We start from the raw sequence: 16,570 nt of genomic DNA, 5'->3' as shown, positions 1-16,570 counted from the left end.
GTTGGTGATGCGTCGTGAGACGAACTCTACATCAACAATTTACAGTCGTTTATGTGCGTAATTTTAGTATATCTTTTATTACGAATGATCAATATTTCAAAAACTAAAAATGCAATCCATGTACTTCGATTGCAGCACTAATTCCATACAACTGTGGTGAGCTTTGCTGAAGCCCTATGGCATATTGCAGGCTCGTTTAACTTTGTTAATAACGAATAATTAAGCACATTTCAATATTTTCTTTTTTATTATAATTTAACAACCAAACAATGCTAATAGAATATAATATACGTGGAGATGGAGGCAAAGATGGTTATACATTATTCTATCACCATCGCCATGCACATCCTACTAAACAATGAAGACGAAACAAAAACAAAAGACCTTAAGTGCATAGATAAATGCTCTTAACTACTTGACCTACAACTACAGACGTCTTGTCACAAAATAAAATCTGATACAAAACTTTCATCAAAATAGAACATGAAGAACACTTAACCAACAATAAACTACCGTAATTCAGTGCCCATCTTTTGACCCTTTAGTGTTCATCGGATTCTATTTTCACTAAAAATTCGAAACTCATTCTATTTGTGTATATTTCCGTTTATGATGTCAACGAACTTTTAATTCACCAGCTGGAATTTGGAATTCTGCTATGAATCCAAAATTAATATCCACCCATATTCCATACATGGAATTAAGAATCCCACCAACATCTCCAATTTCCTGCATTTGGCGTAATCTACAACACTGCAAATTCAAGGACGGCTAACAAAAACCTCCGCCCACCATCTGCCAATTGCTCACTAGCGCCACCCCCCCCCCCCCCCCCCCCCCTTACAAAATGACACAAACCTCCATGGCTACAATCCAACCTCTTCCCTTTGAACTTGTAGCTGCACTGCCCCATCAAGGTTATTCCAGTAATTTCATTAAAACAACATCAACAAGGCAAACAACTACCTTCATTGAAACTGTCAACAACCAGCACCGAAACAAATGAACTGAAGTTACTCATCATCCAAAAAAAACCCAACAAAAAAACCTGTTCTTTTGGTCCTCCTTTTTCCAAAAGCACTAGTTATCCAACTGCTTTTCTAGGAAGTAGTTTTCCGGATTATTCTCTAGTGGTCTCTCAGGTGTGTAACCCTAGCAATGCCACAGTCCAAAGGAACAATACTTGCCGAGACTATTGCAGCAACAGCTGTAGCTACTCTAGTTATTGCCGGAATCTTGTTCTTCGTCTACAGACTCCTCGCTGCTCGCCGCAACACAAAAGGCAAGGAAAATGGGAGTTTTCGCCGCGAAGAAGTGGCGATGAATCGCGAGGAGTTGAGGCAATGTGGTGGGAATGTGAAGGGATTAATTGTTGACGAGAATGGTGTGGATGTTATATACTTGAGGAAATTAGAGGCTGGACATGCTCATACAAATTTTCCAAAGATTATGTTTAACCCTAGTTTTGAAGATGATGATGATGAAGAAGAAGAAAATAGGGTGGATTCTAAGCCGTCTGATTTAATCAATCATGATCAGTTGGTAAAAAAACCATTTTCTCTACATCCTCCAAGACCTCTACTTAGAAAAATTTCACCAGAAGTGTTGGAAAAGCATGCTCTAGAATCACTGCCTCGACAAACACCCCAACCGGCAAACGATAAATCTGCGCCGCCGCCGCCCCCACCACCACCTCCACCTCCACCTCCACCTCCTCCTCCTCCACCACCACCGCCTCCGCCACCGGTTATGGTAAAAAAGAATCCTCTACCACCTCCGCCGCTTCCTAAGGCAGGTGGTTTGGGTTTGTCACTAAAACCGCCGCCTGCACCTAGAGGCAGAGCAAGCTACAAGAGCAGGGCAGAGACCTCAACAGGGGAGGAGGGTTTAAAAGCAACCGGTGGCGGGCAAACGAAGCTGAAGCCGCTGCACTGGGATAAGGTTATGGCTGCCGCTGATCATTCAATGGTTTGGGATCAAATCAATGATGGATCATTCAGGTAATCAAGTCTCACTCTTATTACATTATACTTAAACCGAAAAACTGAAATGGTTATTAAACGAGCATATCATCTTACTTTTTGTTTCATGTCACATGATCATAACTTAGACAAGTTCGAATGTTTTATGCAGATTTGATGATGAGCTTATGGAAAATCTCTTTGGATATTCCAAAATTAAAAACCAATCCTCTGAGAGAAACAACCACATGCCTTCAGCTTCAAGCAAACCTAACTCTGCACCAACATCTCAAATTTTCATCCTAGATCCTAAAAAGTCTCAGAACACCGCAATCGTGCTAAGATCTCTCGCAATCTCTCAAAAAGAAATCGTTACTGCCCTGCTTGATGGACAAGGACTTGGTGCTGATACACTAGAAAAGCTCACCAAAATTTCTCCAACCAAAGAGGAAGAAGCAAAAATCCTCCAATTCAATGGAAACCCTAGTAAACTAGCACTTGGTGAATCTTTCCTCTACCACATTTTGAAGGCTGTTCCTTCGGCATTCACGCGTTTCAATGCGATGCTCTTCAGAGCAAACTATGATCTTGAAGTCCTTCACCTCAAGGAGTCCTTGCAAACACTTGAACTTGGGTGCAAGGAGCTAAGAACTCGCGGGCTCTTCCTAAAGCTTCTCGAGGCAATTCTCAAAGCTGGCAATAGAATGAATGCTGGAACTGCAAGAGGCAATGCACAAGGCTTCAACCTAAGTGCTCTTCTAAAGCTATCCGATATCAAAAGTACTGATGGAAAGACTACTCTACTTCACTTTGTGGTTGAACAAGTAGCTCAATCCGAGGGGAGATGTTTCGTGATAAATCAAAACCGCAACTTTGGAAGAAACACTAGTCAAAGAAGCCAAACTAGTACACTGAATTCGGATAATCTAACCACTGAAGAGCGAAGAAAAGAGTACTTAATCCAAGGATTGTCAAAGCTAGAAGGATTGAGCACTGAACTATCCAATGTGAAGAAAGCAGCAACCACAGAGTATGACAGCTTCATCCACATGTGCTCTGCTCTAAGCAACCGTGTCAGCGAAATCAAGAAGCTTTTGGCAAAGAGTGGCAATGCTGAGAGAGGAGGGTTTGCAAGAGAAATGAAGGGGTTTTTGGAGGAATGTGAGGCGGAGCTCACGGTGGTGAGAGAAGAGCAAACTAGGGTTATGGAGCTTGTGAGGAAAACAACCGAGTACTACCAAGCAGGAGCTTCGAGAGACAAAGGAGCTGCACCATTTCAGCTGTTTGTTATTGTGAAAGATTTTCTAGACATGGTTACTCTTGTTTGTGCAGAAATTTCAAGTAAACTACAGAATAAGAGTTCTACGAAAGTGGTAGGATCATCGTCACCGCCACTGTCACTTTCAAGCATAACATCAATGAGGTTGATGAACTTTCACTCACATTTTGTTTCAGATGTGTCATGGACATCTTCCAGTGAATCAGAAGATGAATTCTGAAGCTGATGTAATATAGTTTTGCTAGAATTATTAAATTTCTATGCATTTTTTACCTTTTCCTGCATTTTCTCAGCTAACCATGTTTAGGAGGGAGGGTAGTCAAATTATGATTTGAAAGAATCTTAAAAAACTTTGGTGTAGTCAGTTAAGATTTTAAAGTAATTTTTTATTTTTTATAATAAATGATGTTATATACCCTAAGAGGGGTGGGAAAGTGAGTTAAGTCTCATAATGAGTTTACAATAATGTGGTTCAAATTCACCTTTAGTGAGAATTGAACCTAAGACCTCTTACTTACAAGTGAAGAGGAATATCATTAAACCGTATTACTAAGTGGCTAAAAGATCATTTTAAAGAACTTTAAAATCATGGTGTAGTCAAAGTAGTATTTAACAGGATTTAAAAGAATGCATCCAAATATAAGTGTAGTCAATTAGGATTATAAAAATCCTTTTAAAGAGTCTATAAAAATTATAGGTATTCAAAATGTCTGAATTTCAATAAGTAGGAGATTTTGTAAAATTTAAGAGCGAATATTTTGCATAATAAAGACTTAAGGCCAGTTTGGGATTGCTGTGTTTTTTTAATAAATTGTTTTTGTTGTGCTTTAAGAATAATCAGCTGGAAAATAAAGCAATTGAGTGTTTGATAAACTATATTTCCAAAAGTGTTGTGAGTATGAAAAACTGTGTAAAAGCAGTGTTTAGAAGGATAAATGACGTCATTGTTTAAAATAAATGAGATTATTACTAGAATTGAAGATATTTTTAAAGTTCAACTCCGCTTTTTATTAAAGTAACTTTTAAAAGCAACTTACATACTGCTTTTAAAAGCTGCTATCTGGAGGTCATTACTTTTAAAATAAGCAATATATTGTATTTTTAACAAACACTTTGTTACTGTTTAACTTTAAGTGAAACAATTTTTGGTGAAAAAAAGCAATACCAAACTGGGCATAAAGAATCTCATCTCCACCCCTAGAATTTCTTTTCAAGCTTCTCTAGTTCTCTCTCACCACGCCCACCTCTCTACCATGTTCTCTGGGAAATCCAGTCATTGCTAAGCCATTGCTCTTCCTTCTCTCTCTCAACCTAAAATTACTTGCTAGAATCTACCATCTTTATCTACATGTCTCAAATATTTTGGATTTCAATAACGAAGGAAGTAAATTTGAATGAAAATGTTACAATTGATTTTGAGGTTCACAAAACATTACAAACGATATTATATACACACACAGTAAGGAAGGGCAAATCGAGCTCAGGACCAACTAACAAATCTGTTTATGAAAGACATAAAAATTCAGAAGCTTACATCCTCTCTCAACCCAATAATTTGTCCTAACCTCCAAATAAAGTAATTGGAGAAAGTCACAGCTCCACCAAGAATCTAATTGATAATATAAAGAGTAGCTCAATTATTTATAAGAACATGCAAGATCCCTCATTCCATTAGTTGGAGTTTATTGCCTTATATCAATTTACTGAAAGGCTCTTGAAATAATATTCTACTGTTGCTCTCCTTTGCGAGACATGAGTGCTTCTGCGTGCGTTGTGATGAGGGAGTTTTAATTCCAATTGTAGGATTCCATTAAAAAATGACATGATGTCATTGCGTGTGATTTTCAATTGTTTCAAATTTTAAGAAATTCATAAAAGAAATCTTACAAATTAATAATAGAAATTCATATAAATTCACGAAAATCCATATAGAGTTATAAAGTTTATTAAAATTCTTTGAAGTTTGTATTAAAAAAAAAAAAAACTATTAAAATCTCTAAAATACGCATAAAAAAAGCCATTTACAAACTTCTAATAAAAAATTGTAATAGTTGGACGGTACAACGATAGTAAACTCCAATCGATACGTCGATTTCCCGATATATTTCCTAGTCACCTACCGACTATAAGAAAATTAAACCAGAAGTCTTCTGTCCTCTCTTGCTCAATTTCACAGAAATTTCACATCTGCAAGCAAAAAGTGACATTCCCCAAGAGTCAATAGTAACACAACCTTCGAGGAAAGTGGACGGCAAGGGCCTTGAAATCACAAAATAACTGCCTAAAGCCATGGCAATGATAGATTTTTAAATGTAAATAATACGGAATGGTACAACATGTGTCATTATATAAATGATATAATATATGTATTAAAAAAGTCAATAACTTTAAAAATAGAATTTCCCAACACTTTTATAAAAACATGTGATGTACCACTCATGTTCCGGTCACAATGAAAAATTTCTCTATAGGATGATACTGGATAGATACGTACAAACAGAGCAAGTTAAAAAATATTTAATTAAAAAAGGCATTGGAGAGACTAAATTGACAAAATTATCCCCATATACATCGTTGTTTACTACATGTTTATTGACGTCTTAGTGACCATGAGCGAATACAACGGTCTCTTTCTCCCCCATTTATCTAGGTTTTAAATTGAACAAATCAAAAGACAAGGAAAAATTGGAGGAGCGCAAGAGAAGAAAACAAGGCAAAAGAAGGGAACATTCAAAGAAAATGGAAGGCAAGGACCTTGCAAGTTGCAATACAGCAACAAAAGTAAATAAAGCATTAATCTAATCTTTCCTGCAGAATCTTTCCAAGGAAGCCTAAACCAAATGATATAAAGTTACAAATAAAAAATAATCACATTCAGGACAGGTTCCTGGAAATTGTGCTTGACATATAGTACAAGTAGACATATTTAAACCTCAAAGTCTTGGTCAATCCTTCAAGGATAGTTATGTAATTTCGAATCCACCCCACCATCTTCAACGCTTCTCTTTAAAGCAAGCCCAAAGCAAAGAGCATCTGAAACCAGAAAAATACCAAAATTCGGAAAAATGGTTGTTCAAAGGCTTGGAGACATGTTGCAAATCAGTGAAGAGCTTATACTGGAAAGCTTGTCCTTGAATACTCAGAAATCACCAGGTGATCTGTTTCTTGTGAAGAAATCTGGATCATCAGATGTTGTTTTCAGCTTTCCTGCAGGATCTTCGTCTGTGGAGAGTTATTATTCTGGAGGAAGTGCTTTCGGAGAAGCAAAAGCCGATCTCCAACTCTTTCCTTCCTTGAGAAGTGTCGGGAACTATGACCCAGCTGGAAAGCCAGAAGAGAAAGACTTGGCAACTGCAACTATCAACCAAGCATTTCTTAACAAATTTAAACATGTGTTGGAGAATTCCCAGCTGAAAGCTAAGGTGTGTTGTTTGAATTTGATGTAATTTTGGACTTTCACATGAATTGCTATGGTGCTCTTGAATTTTGTTGGTGTGTTACAGAGTAGGCAATTCTAGTCTAATTGTGTGTGTTTGTCTAGACATGGAAAAAAAATAATGTACCACATAATGACCAAAAACACTTTTGGTAAAAATGTTTTAAAAAAAATGTAAGTAAATTCTAGAAAAACATTTAAAATGCTTCCTACAAAAAAGGCGATGCTTCTTGCAGAAACTATGTTTTGGAACCTAAAAATATTTCCTTTAAAAACGCTTTTAGTTATTTTAAAACCATATCCAAACAAGCTCGAAGATGAAAAATCAAGTGTTCGAGTCAAGTCTTGTTGGACAAGTGAGGTTCAGTGTTCATTTGCGAAACACAATAACGACGCGTTATCTTCATGTGATGTGCTTTCATATCTTTTTTTTTTTTTTTTTTTTGTTGGAAAATTATTGGATTTTTGTTATGTAATGTGTCCGGCATTAGTTTTTACGGTATTTTAAGGCGTGTTCTCGATGTTATACTTGATATTATTTCGTAGTATCTTTTATTTTTGTGTTCAATTGATGAAAAATTCAAATGAGTTTGAATTTATATATTTAGACAAGACAAATTAACGGGTTGGATTTAGGTTGAGCATATTACAGTGACGTTTGAGGCATATATGTATGATGTGTTGCAGGCCAAATCTTTTGTAATTCAAGTGTTCTCATCTACTCTTAATTTTGTCAGGTGCAAGAGGCTATCAATAAAGGGATGAGAATAATACTTACCGGCCACTCTATCGGCGGCGCAATTGCTGCGCTTGCCACAATCTGGCTCTTGGAAAATTTCCCGAACGAAAACAATGGATCATTCTTCTGTGTGACTTTCGGATCTCCCCTTATTGGTGACCACCTTATTTCTCATGCTCTTAGGAGGGAAAATTGGTCTCAATACTTCATAAATTTTGTCATGAGGTATGACATTGTCCCTCGAATTCTGCTTGCTCCCCTGTCATCCATTCGTCAAGAATTCGAGAAAATCATCCCCTTCTTCGATCCAAATTCCCCCAACTACGCGAGTCAATCGATTGGATCATCCTCGGAGGCCTTGCAATTGTTTGCAAATGTGATGAGCAATGCATCATCTGTTGCAAGCAGTGCCGCCTCTAAACTAATGGGGAGTCCAAATCTATTACTCGAAACTGTAGCGAATTTCCTTGAGCTAAGCCCTTACAAACCTTTCGGCACTTATATTTTCTGTACCGGGAATGGAAAGCTGGTTGTCTTGAAAAACCCTGAAGCTGTGTTGCAACTCTTGTTCTTTACTTGTCAATTAAGCAACGAAAGTGAATGGGAAACAATCGCCAATAAATGCTTGAACCAGCATTTGGGATACAAAGATGAACTTGAAGGCAGCTTGGAGATGCAGAGTGTTACTTGTGACGATAACTTAGAAACGATTGCCTTAGCCTCAGATGGCATCTTTGATGACCTTGGCCTGGTAAGTACTCTTTCCCGATATCCATTTGTACTTGAAAATAAAAATGAAAGGGTTATCACACGGGCCCTATGTTTTATTGTTTGGGTCTTTAACATGCTCAGATATTTTTCTTGTAACATTGCAGAGTGCAAGAGCTAGACAATGCCTTCGTGCAGCGGGAGTATTCGAGAAGCAAAAACAAAGAAACAAGGGCAAATTTGATTTTAAAAAGGAAGAAATGAAGACAGAAATGAAAAAACTGCAAGATTACCGAGACTTGTACGAGCACAATGTGGGATACTACGACGCGTTCAAGCTTCAAAAGCACAAAACTGATTTCGAAGCAAATGTGACAAGGCTTGTGCTTGCAGCCATATGGGATGAGATTACTGAAATGCTGAAAAAATATGATCTTCCTGATGAATTTGAGGCTATACCAGAGTGGGTAAAGCTTGGAACTGAATTTCGCCACCTTGTCGAGCCTCTTGACATTGCTAACTTCTACAGACACGCAAAGGGCGAAGACACCGGAGTCTATATGAAGAGAGGCAGGCCAAAGCGTTACAAATACGCACAAAGATGGCTCGAGCACAAAGAAAAACTGGCAGCAGGTTCCCGGGGGGAGTCCTGCTTTTGGGCAGAGTTGGAGGAGTTGCACAAACTTTCTGGTGACCTCCCGGCAGTGAACAAGGAGAAAGAGAGGGTCATCAAACTTCAGAGACAAATAGGACAATGGATTCAGGACGGGGTTCTCCGCGAGGATGTGTTGAAGTCATCAACCTTCCAGGAATGGTGGAGCAGACTCCCCGATGACCTCAAAACAAACCCGATTTTGGGACTCATGAATGGTTCAGGAAATATGCTAGTGTAGTAGTACGAAGTGATAATAAGAGGACGGATGAGGGCGTAACCGAGTTGGCTAAGGCAATGTGCCTACCTTCCGCACTGCACCCAAGTTCAAATCCGCTCCCCATAATTTGGTGTGTGTTTGTACTATTTGTGTTTTGCTTTGGTGTAGTTTTCATTTGTAATCGTCCAACCATTACAGTTCTCATTGTTGTAGTCCACTATGCACAAAGTTCGAACCCACTCCCATAATTTGGTGTTTGTTGTATCTGTGTTTTGTTTTGGTGTAGTTTTCATTTGTGTCCAACCATTACAGTTCTCATTGTGATAGTTTCGGTTCCAGATATGCAATGAATGTTACATTACAAGTAACATTGATAATTTTTTTATGGCAACCAGAAGGGTCGCAGAATCACACTTGTTGAGTTTGTATGGGTCGGTATATGTGTAGAAATTTTTCAGTGTGCCAGGAATACGGTCTAATATATCAAGTATTATAATACAATCGATTGGAATTTTTTCTTTTCAAATTTCCAACTAACTGTATTATTACACTTGATGTAACGAACCGTGTTTTCAGCACATTAAAAATCTCTATGTGGATACGGATGGACGTAATTATACACTTAAAAAGTACCACAATAATCTACGAGTTTAAGTAGAAATCAGATTACTTAACTACAATGCATTTTCCACAAATTAAATCGGAAACAACTTTTAAATTAAAAATAGAACGGAAAGAACACTAAACCAACACTAAAAACAAAAACAGCGACTTACTACAGATTCCTTGTAGCTCAATTTCACAGTAAATTTCCAAATCGACAGAGCAAACATAATTTCCTGCAAATAAAGAAAGAATGAAATTACAACAAAGTGGAAGGCCAAGACCTATCGTTCCTAGAAGTTGTGGTTGACTCACAGGTGAAGTACAGCAAGTCAAGCGCCGTCAACCACGTCAAGCAATAATTGTTTACAGGCAATAGAAACTTGGATTGCAATATCTCGTCCACGTTATTCATAAAATACTGTTTGAACTCTTACTAAAAATACAAAGACTAAATTTTAGCAATAATTTTTCAATTTTAATCAAATTAAAGTAATAGTCCGTTAAATAAAAATTCATTACCATTAGTCTATCAACTGATCAAAATGTGTAGTTATAGTTTTTTTCGTCAACTTCATTAGAATTTTATCAAAATAAGTTATGTTGGAATGATCATTGCTACAATTGAAGTTCCTTAACTCATTAAAACGTGTAGCTATGATCCTTTTCGTCAACTTCGTCAGAATTTTGTCAAAATGAGTTATGTTGGAATAATCATTGCCACAATTGAGTTTAAATTGAGGGATCATTACTTCAATTGAATTAAAATTAAGAGACCATTGTTACAATTTACTCAAAACACAAAATTAGAGTATTTATTGTATACGCCTGTTAGACCAAGTCTTTGGTCAATGCTTCAATGGTATCCTTTTAATTTCCTCATCCATCCCACCATCTCCGAGCCGCAAGACCCAAATCAAAACCCAAATCAAATCATCAAAAAACCAGAACAAAGAAAAAACACCAAAATACCATAATTCAGAAAAATGGGTAGTGAAAGGCTTGGAGAGATGTTGAATATAAGTGAGGACCTTATCAAGAAAAGCTGTTATCTTTCCTTCCAGGCACACAAATTCCCAGATGATCCGTTTCGTGTCGAAAAATTTTCTGCAGGATCATCAGATGTTGTTTTCAGCTTCCCAGGATCTTGGTCTGTGGAGAGTTGGGCTTCTGGAGAAAGTGCTTTTGGGGACAAAAAGATCCAACTTTCACTCTTTCCTTCCATGAAATGCATAGGTTATTATGATGAAGCTGCAGGACCTGATGAGCACCAAGATTTTGCAATTGCAAGTTTCAACCAAGCCTTTCTGCAAAAGTTTGAACATTTATTGCAGAATTCCCAGCTTAAAAATAAGGTATTTGTTATTTTTATTCATTTGCTATAGACTATAGTTGAGGGCGAGCGCAACAGAAATGTTGCTTCTTTGTTATTGAAAAATCACATGTAATCGAAAACAGTATTTTTGCAAAGCAAAAGTAATGTTGCATGCTATAAACGTTCTCCCAACCTTCATAAAGTGGGAAAACATGTTGGCTTGATCGTCATTTATATTCATTTTCTATAGTTGCTAATTGTAGATTTTGCCACATACATAATATCTATGAGAACTTTAACGAAAAGTTTCTAGTATCGTTCATTTTAACGAAAAACCACATTTTTATATTAAACACAATATACAAATGAGTGTATTCACGATGAAAATAATATATAAGTGCTAAAACTAATGCGGATTTTTCATCTATAAGGACTTAATAGCGTTATGCCTTAAAGAAAAACACTTCAAATCCAATATTTTAGAAAATTAGCTTTCCGACTTTATATGAGGAGGGCACCAAAGCATTTATGCAATTAAGAATCAGCTAGAACAAAACAAGTGAATGGTAGAGGGATTTTTCCTCTCGATGAACCATTTAAGTGTATAAAATGTACAGTTTTCAAGCTTTTTTCGTAGTTTACTAACCTAATAACACTGAGACGTTTTATAATAGGAGTGTGCTATTCACACATCATTTTTACTTCTCACACACCTCTTGTAGATTTCTGTCCTTTGATCATTTTCAATTCATCCGATCTGACGGTTGAAAATTAGAAGGGTATGTAAGAAGTAAAAAGAAGTGTAGATATCACAGCCCGTATAATAAAATCCTACACCTGTTGGCTATGCTTTAGTAGGCCCATATATAATGTGTTGCAGGATGTTAATTAGTAATTCAGATGGTCTTTCATTCCTAATTCTCTCAGGTGCAAGAGGCTATCAATGAAAGGAAGAGAATAGTATTTACCGGCCACTCAACCGGCGGAGCAACTGCTGTGCTGACCACAATCTGGTGCTTGGAAAATTATCCCAAACAAAGCAATGGAACATTTTTCTGTGTGACATTCGGATCTCCCCTTATTGGTAACCATATTATTTCCCATGCCCTCAGGAGAGAAAATTGGTCTCAATACTTAATACATTTTGTCAAGAGATATGACATTGTCCCTAGAATTTTGCTTGCTCCGCTCTCGTCGATTCAACATGATTTCGAGAGGATCCTCCCCTTCTTCGATCCAAATTCCCCCGCTCACGCGAGTGAATCGATTGGATCATCCATGGAGGCCTTCCATTTGTTTACAAATGTGATGAGAAATGCAGCATCTCTTACAACTCATGCTGCCTCCAAACTACAGGGGAGTACCAACCTATTACTGGAAACTGTAAAAAAGTTCGTCGAGCTAAGCCCGTACAAACCCTTCGGAACTTACATTTTTTGCACTGGGAACGGGAAATTGGTTCTTATGAAAAACCCTGAAGCTGTGCTGCAAGTCTTGTTCTACTCGTGTCAATGGAGCAGCGAAACTGAATGGGCAACGATCGTGCTTAAATGCATAAACGAGCATTTGGCCTACGAGAATGAGCTTGAAGGCAGCTTGGACATGCAGAGTGTGACTTGTGATGATAACCTAGAAACGCTCCCCTTAGCCTCAGATGGTTTCTTTGATGACCTTGGCTTGGTAAGTACTCTTTTCGTTTCAATGATACTATATTTGCTTCTTTTCAAAATAATACATTCTAACGATGTCTAAAATCGCAGAGCGAAAAGGCTAGATTATGCCTTCGCGCAGCGGGAGAATTCGAGAAGCAAAAACGAAGAAACCAGGAAAAGGTAAGTTCAAAAATGGTGATGATCTGGAAACATTTGAATGTAATCGAGGAGTACCGAGCCTCATGCGAGCACACTGTCGGATATTACGACGCCTTCAAAATTCATAAAGACAAGACAGATTTCAAGGCTAATTTGAGCAGGATTGAGCTAACAGGTATATGGGATGAGATCGTTGAGATGCTCAAAAGATACGACCTTCCCGATGAACTCGAGGCTACGAAGGAGTGGATAAATCTAGGAACCAGGTTTCGCCGCATTGTCGAGCCTCTCGATGTTGCCAACTACTACAGGCACTCCAAGGACGAAGACACAGGACCTTATATGAAGAAAGGCAGGCCAAAGCGATACAAATGCACGCAAAGATGGCTCGAGCACGAACAGAAACTGCAAACTGGTTCATGCGGGGAGTCCTGCTTCTGGGCAGATGTGGAGGAGTTGCACAAGCTGTCGGGAAACTTCGCGGCGGTGTATGGGGAAAGGGAGAGGGTTTTGAGAGTTCAGGAGCAAGTAGGAAAATGGATTCAGGACGGGCTGATCGGTACGGATGTGTTGCTGAAGTCGTCCACCTTCGACAAGTGGTGGAGCAGGCTCCCCACTGACCTCAAAACAGCAACAATTTCGAGACTCATGTATGGTTTAGGAAATGTGCAAGCGTAGCAGTAGGGACCGATAATAACATGTTTGCCTGTTCCTGTAAGCCTTGCAGAATAACAGCAAAATCATTGTATTTACCAGTTACAACCTGAATTTTTCGTGGATTTGTTCGTTTTCGAGGTCAAGTTCGCTATGTCCGACGTACGCGAGATCAAACTAAAAAGAACTAATCATAGAAAAACATAATTCGAATGAGTTTGCTACAAATCACTTTCAGATAATACATTAAATGCTCCGAACACATAACATGTCTAAGACAACCAGAAGGGTCACAAAATAACATTAGTTTGCTGGACTGTCGGGACCATTTGTAAATGGCTTCCCCACTGTACATGCACAAGAGAGATGAGATTAGTTCGCCACGACGCGTTTTCAACATAACAGTAAATATGAATATGATTTCGAAAATGTAACAGTAAATATCAAGACATGAATAGTTTCATTATGCGTAGAAGGCAAAATTTGATGTATCAAAGTTCAAACCATTCATGTATGAAAGATGCTAGTGAAACATTTGAGGCTGCTTGAGAAAGAACACAGACTCCATGCATACAGATTACAGACAAGTGAAACCGTGACAGAACACGAAAAGCCATGACTTCCAAGTGACCGGAGTCATTATCTCCGGGTTCTTGAGGGATAAAAAGATAACCCTCTTTATGTTTTTGTCGAAAGGGATAAAAGATATCTAGAACTAAATCTAAAGCATCATAAGTACTGTATAATACCTTCGTGCCTTAAAAGACAACCAACTTATCAAGCTAAACAGAAATGAAGCAAATTTCATAAAGAGGAAAGCAGCAATATGATCAAAAGCTGCATAGCTCATTAGAATCCATACATAAAAGTTGAATAGGTGTATAGCCCTCGACAGGGGAAAATGCCCTCGACGATGGTACCAACACTATCCTAAGCAAGAGAAGCTCCTAGGTTCCCTCTTGACATTGTACCCTATTCTCTCACATGAAACATGTAACCAGCACAAATAACTGTAGATTAAGGTTTGCCAATATCCATGTTAATCTTAAACGACTGACGCCCACGTACAGAATCTTACCCAGATGAAGTTCCACATGAAAATTGTACACACCATAATCTTAGAAGACTAATATCCCCTACATTAATGGTATAAACAGGTGGGTGTATAACATTGTTCTCAGAAGTTAAAACAAAGATATTAATGGACCACAAAGAAGATCCAAAATTTCTACATTACCATGATTTAACAGCTGAGATTAATGAAACAGACCTCATGTTTGAATCCAAATCCAGCCATAGAGACGTACAACTAAACTATAGAGTTTAAACCATTAGGAACAACTCATCCAGGATCAGGAAGGATGCCTTCTACATCATCAATTAGCAATGTCAATAAACCAAAATCAAACCATGACAATCAATGGGACAATTAAATATATAAGGAGGAAATCTAGGCAAAAATAAAACTAAAAGAAGTAGCATACCAGAGTATAATGGTATCATGTATTGAATTTCTATACCACCTTATCTATTCACATAAGAACACTGAGTCACTGAGTTCTCTACATCAGCAAATGCACCATACAGATAAGAACCAACTCAAAATAGAAGCAGGTCAATTCCGGGCGCTCAAAACCCTATACCCACATCTAACTAGCGAAATCAAATACTAAGACTGTAGAACACGCAAAACACATGAAACAAAAAACCAGAGACCAGCATACATATCTCAGGAAAAGCAGAAGCTCTCCTTAGGACCTTGTGATCATGCTACAAGAACGAGGCAGCCGAAATGTGAGACTTCCTCCATGCACACTTGTCTCTGCCTCAACAGGCTCATGCTCGTATGGCTTCCTGCAGCCGGGACAGCGACCATCCTCCTCCATAATCCTATTGTGGCAGAAAAGGCAGAGCCGGAATCCGCACAAGCAAGGCAAAAAGCTCGTGTCTGTGAAATCCAAATCTTCATAGCATATAGGACATGAGGAAGGCACAACACCGTTATAGGCCCAAGGAACACCACCACAACTGTAATGTTTCCGGTTTGAATTCGGCAAGCTATGCTGCTTAGCCAAATTGGGCAGACTCTGAGGCCGAAATGCATCGTCAGGCCTCCAAGCATGGCCATTCCCTGAAGCTTTAGGGATAACTGTGCTGTATGGAGGGTTTGAATTCTCGACCCGATCAGACCCAATAGTCGTTTCCTGAGGAAAAACCGTTTGGGCAATTGGTTCATGCTCTGGGGGCGATTCTGGACATGGACTTTTTGGTTTCTCATCCGCAGCTAAGGCGTCAGCCACCGCTTCCCAATCGTCCAAGCATCCATCATCGCCACCACCTTCCTCATCCTCTGTGATATTTCCAGAGCAACAGCCACCGCTGCTACTACTGCTGCTGCTAGTAAAGGTAGTCTCGGAATAGTTGCTACCCAAGACACTACTTGTCAAACTGTTCGGACTGTTCGACTCCATATCGCTGTCATGGTGGTGGTGGTGATGGTGGATGGATCCATCAATCTGTCCACCTCTGGGCCTCATCTCCAGATTACCAAATGAGCCGTTGTTATTCCGCTCTTTGCCTGCTTTAACGACGATGTTCTGTTCCTCCTTGCAATCCTTGTTCTTCATAGCCCCTAATTGCCACCAAATCCAATCAAATGCCAAAAACAATAACTTTCCATAGAAAACCCACAAATCTCCGAAATTTAACGACATCTCCAATTGCAAATGAAAATTAAACTTAGAAATTGTAAGATCGCATGCATACCTTGAGAAAGCCATTGCTCCCGACGAACATCGAGCTTGCACTGCTTCAATTTGGCAGACCTGGCCTGAAAAACCCCCAAATAAATCAATCAAATCGAAAAGGATCAATCAAAAAACAAGCTTTCGCGTCTAGAATCTCAAGAACTCGGAAGAAAAAAGAAAGAAAGGAAAAACTGAAATTTGAAATCTCACCCTCTTCTTCTTCCCCAAATCCCTGCCGCCGTTGTTTGGGACTGCATGGTCGGAGGCTCTGGCGATCGAATCGGAAACCATTGTTCTTTCTCGACGGATGGATTCAAAATTCCAAAGATTTGCAGAAAAACCCTAAAATTTGGTAAAAATCTTTGAGAGATTAAGAGAGAGAAAACCGAAATGGATAACGGCAATTCGTAAACTCCTCTGCTCCGCTCGCCCCTTTCTGTGCTTC

The 16,570-nt window shown here is 38.6% G+C and overlaps 4 protein-coding genes across 4 annotated transcripts; 3 read left to right on the top strand and 1 right to left on the bottom strand.

Annotated features, from left to right (window-relative positions):
* Window positions 1-840: 840 nt before the first annotated feature.
* LOC137712372 (formin-like protein 4) lies at window positions 841-3,524 on the top strand. Its single transcript, XM_068451461.2, has 2 exons — window positions 841-2,000; window positions 2,134-3,524. The coding sequence occupies exons 1-2, from the start codon at window positions 1,159-1,161 to the stop codon at window positions 3,458-3,460; spliced, it is 2,169 nt and encodes a 722-aa protein (XP_068307562.2). The 5' UTR covers window positions 841-1,158; the 3' UTR covers window positions 3,461-3,524.
* Window positions 3,525-5,981: 2,457 nt separating this feature from the next.
* Window positions 5,982-9,298, top strand: LOC137712533 (protein EDS1L). Its single transcript, XM_068451613.2, has 3 exons — window positions 5,982-6,662; window positions 7,414-8,166; window positions 8,291-9,298. The coding sequence occupies exons 1-3, from the start codon at window positions 6,306-6,308 to the stop codon at window positions 9,014-9,016; spliced, it is 1,836 nt and encodes a 611-aa protein (XP_068307714.2). The 5' UTR covers window positions 5,982-6,305; the 3' UTR covers window positions 9,017-9,298.
* A 1,120-nt stretch (window positions 9,299-10,418) lies between these two features.
* LOC137713126 (protein EDS1L) lies at window positions 10,419-13,492 on the top strand. The gene is made up of 3 exons (XM_068452386.2): window positions 10,419-10,953; window positions 11,841-12,593; window positions 12,674-13,492. The coding sequence occupies exons 1-3, from the start codon at window positions 10,585-10,587 to the stop codon at window positions 13,400-13,402; spliced, it is 1,851 nt and encodes a 616-aa protein (XP_068308487.1). The 5' UTR covers window positions 10,419-10,584; the 3' UTR covers window positions 13,403-13,492.
* Window positions 13,493-14,859: 1,367 nt separating this feature from the next.
* LOC137713127 (uncharacterized) lies at window positions 14,860-16,570 on the bottom strand. The gene is made up of 3 exons (XM_068452387.2): window positions 16,336-16,570; window positions 16,145-16,208; window positions 14,860-16,010 (listed from the first exon to the last, which is right to left on the bottom strand). The coding sequence occupies exons 1-3, from the start codon at window positions 16,414-16,416 to the stop codon at window positions 15,130-15,132; spliced, it is 1,026 nt and encodes a 341-aa protein (XP_068308488.2). The 5' UTR covers window positions 16,417-16,570; the 3' UTR covers window positions 14,860-15,129.

The sequence above is a fragment of the Pyrus communis genome, chromosome 14 (genome assembly GCF_041283825.1).
Source record: "Pyrus communis isolate YQ-2024b chromosome 14, ASM4128382v1, whole genome shotgun sequence".
Taxonomy (NCBI): Eukaryota; Viridiplantae; Streptophyta; class Magnoliopsida; order Rosales; family Rosaceae; genus Pyrus; species Pyrus communis.
This window is presented reverse-complemented; position numbering and strand designations above follow the sequence as displayed.

Coding starts and splice junctions, on each gene's coding strand:
- LOC137712372 (XM_068451461.2), top strand. CDS start 1,159: ATGCCACAGTCCAAAGGAACAATACTTGCCGAGACTATTGCAGCAACA. Junction 2,001..2,133: donor ATCAATGATGGATCATTCAG/GTAATCAAGTCT, acceptor TGTTTTATGCAG/ATTTGATGATGAGCTTATGG.
- LOC137712533 (XM_068451613.2), top strand. CDS start 6,306: ATGGTTGTTCAAAGGCTTGGAGACATGTTGCAAATCAGTGAAGAGCTT. Junction 6,663..7,413: donor ATTCCCAGCTGAAAGCTAAG/GTGTGTTGTTTG, acceptor TAATTTTGTCAG/GTGCAAGAGGCTATCAATAA. Junction 8,167..8,290: donor TCTTTGATGACCTTGGCCTG/GTAAGTACTCTT, acceptor GTAACATTGCAG/AGTGCAAGAGCTAGACAATG.
- LOC137713126 (XM_068452386.2), top strand. CDS start 10,585: ATGGGTAGTGAAAGGCTTGGAGAGATGTTGAATATAAGTGAGGACCTT. Junction 10,954..11,840: donor ATTCCCAGCTTAAAAATAAG/GTATTTGTTATT, acceptor TAATTCTCTCAG/GTGCAAGAGGCTATCAATGA. Junction 12,594..12,673: donor TCTTTGATGACCTTGGCTTG/GTAAGTACTCTT, acceptor CTAAAATCGCAG/AGCGAAAAGGCTAGATTATG.
- LOC137713127 (XM_068452387.2), bottom strand. CDS start 16,416: ATGGTTTCCGATTCGATCGCCAGAGCCTCCGACCATGCAGTCCCAAAC. Junction 16,209..16,335: donor ATTTGGGGAAGAAGAAGAGG/GTGAGATTTCAA, acceptor GGGGTTTTTCAG/GCCAGGTCTGCCAAATTGAA. Junction 16,011..16,144: donor GGAGCAATGGCTTTCTCAAG/GTATGCATGCGA, acceptor GGTGGCAATTAG/GGGCTATGAAGAACAAGGAT.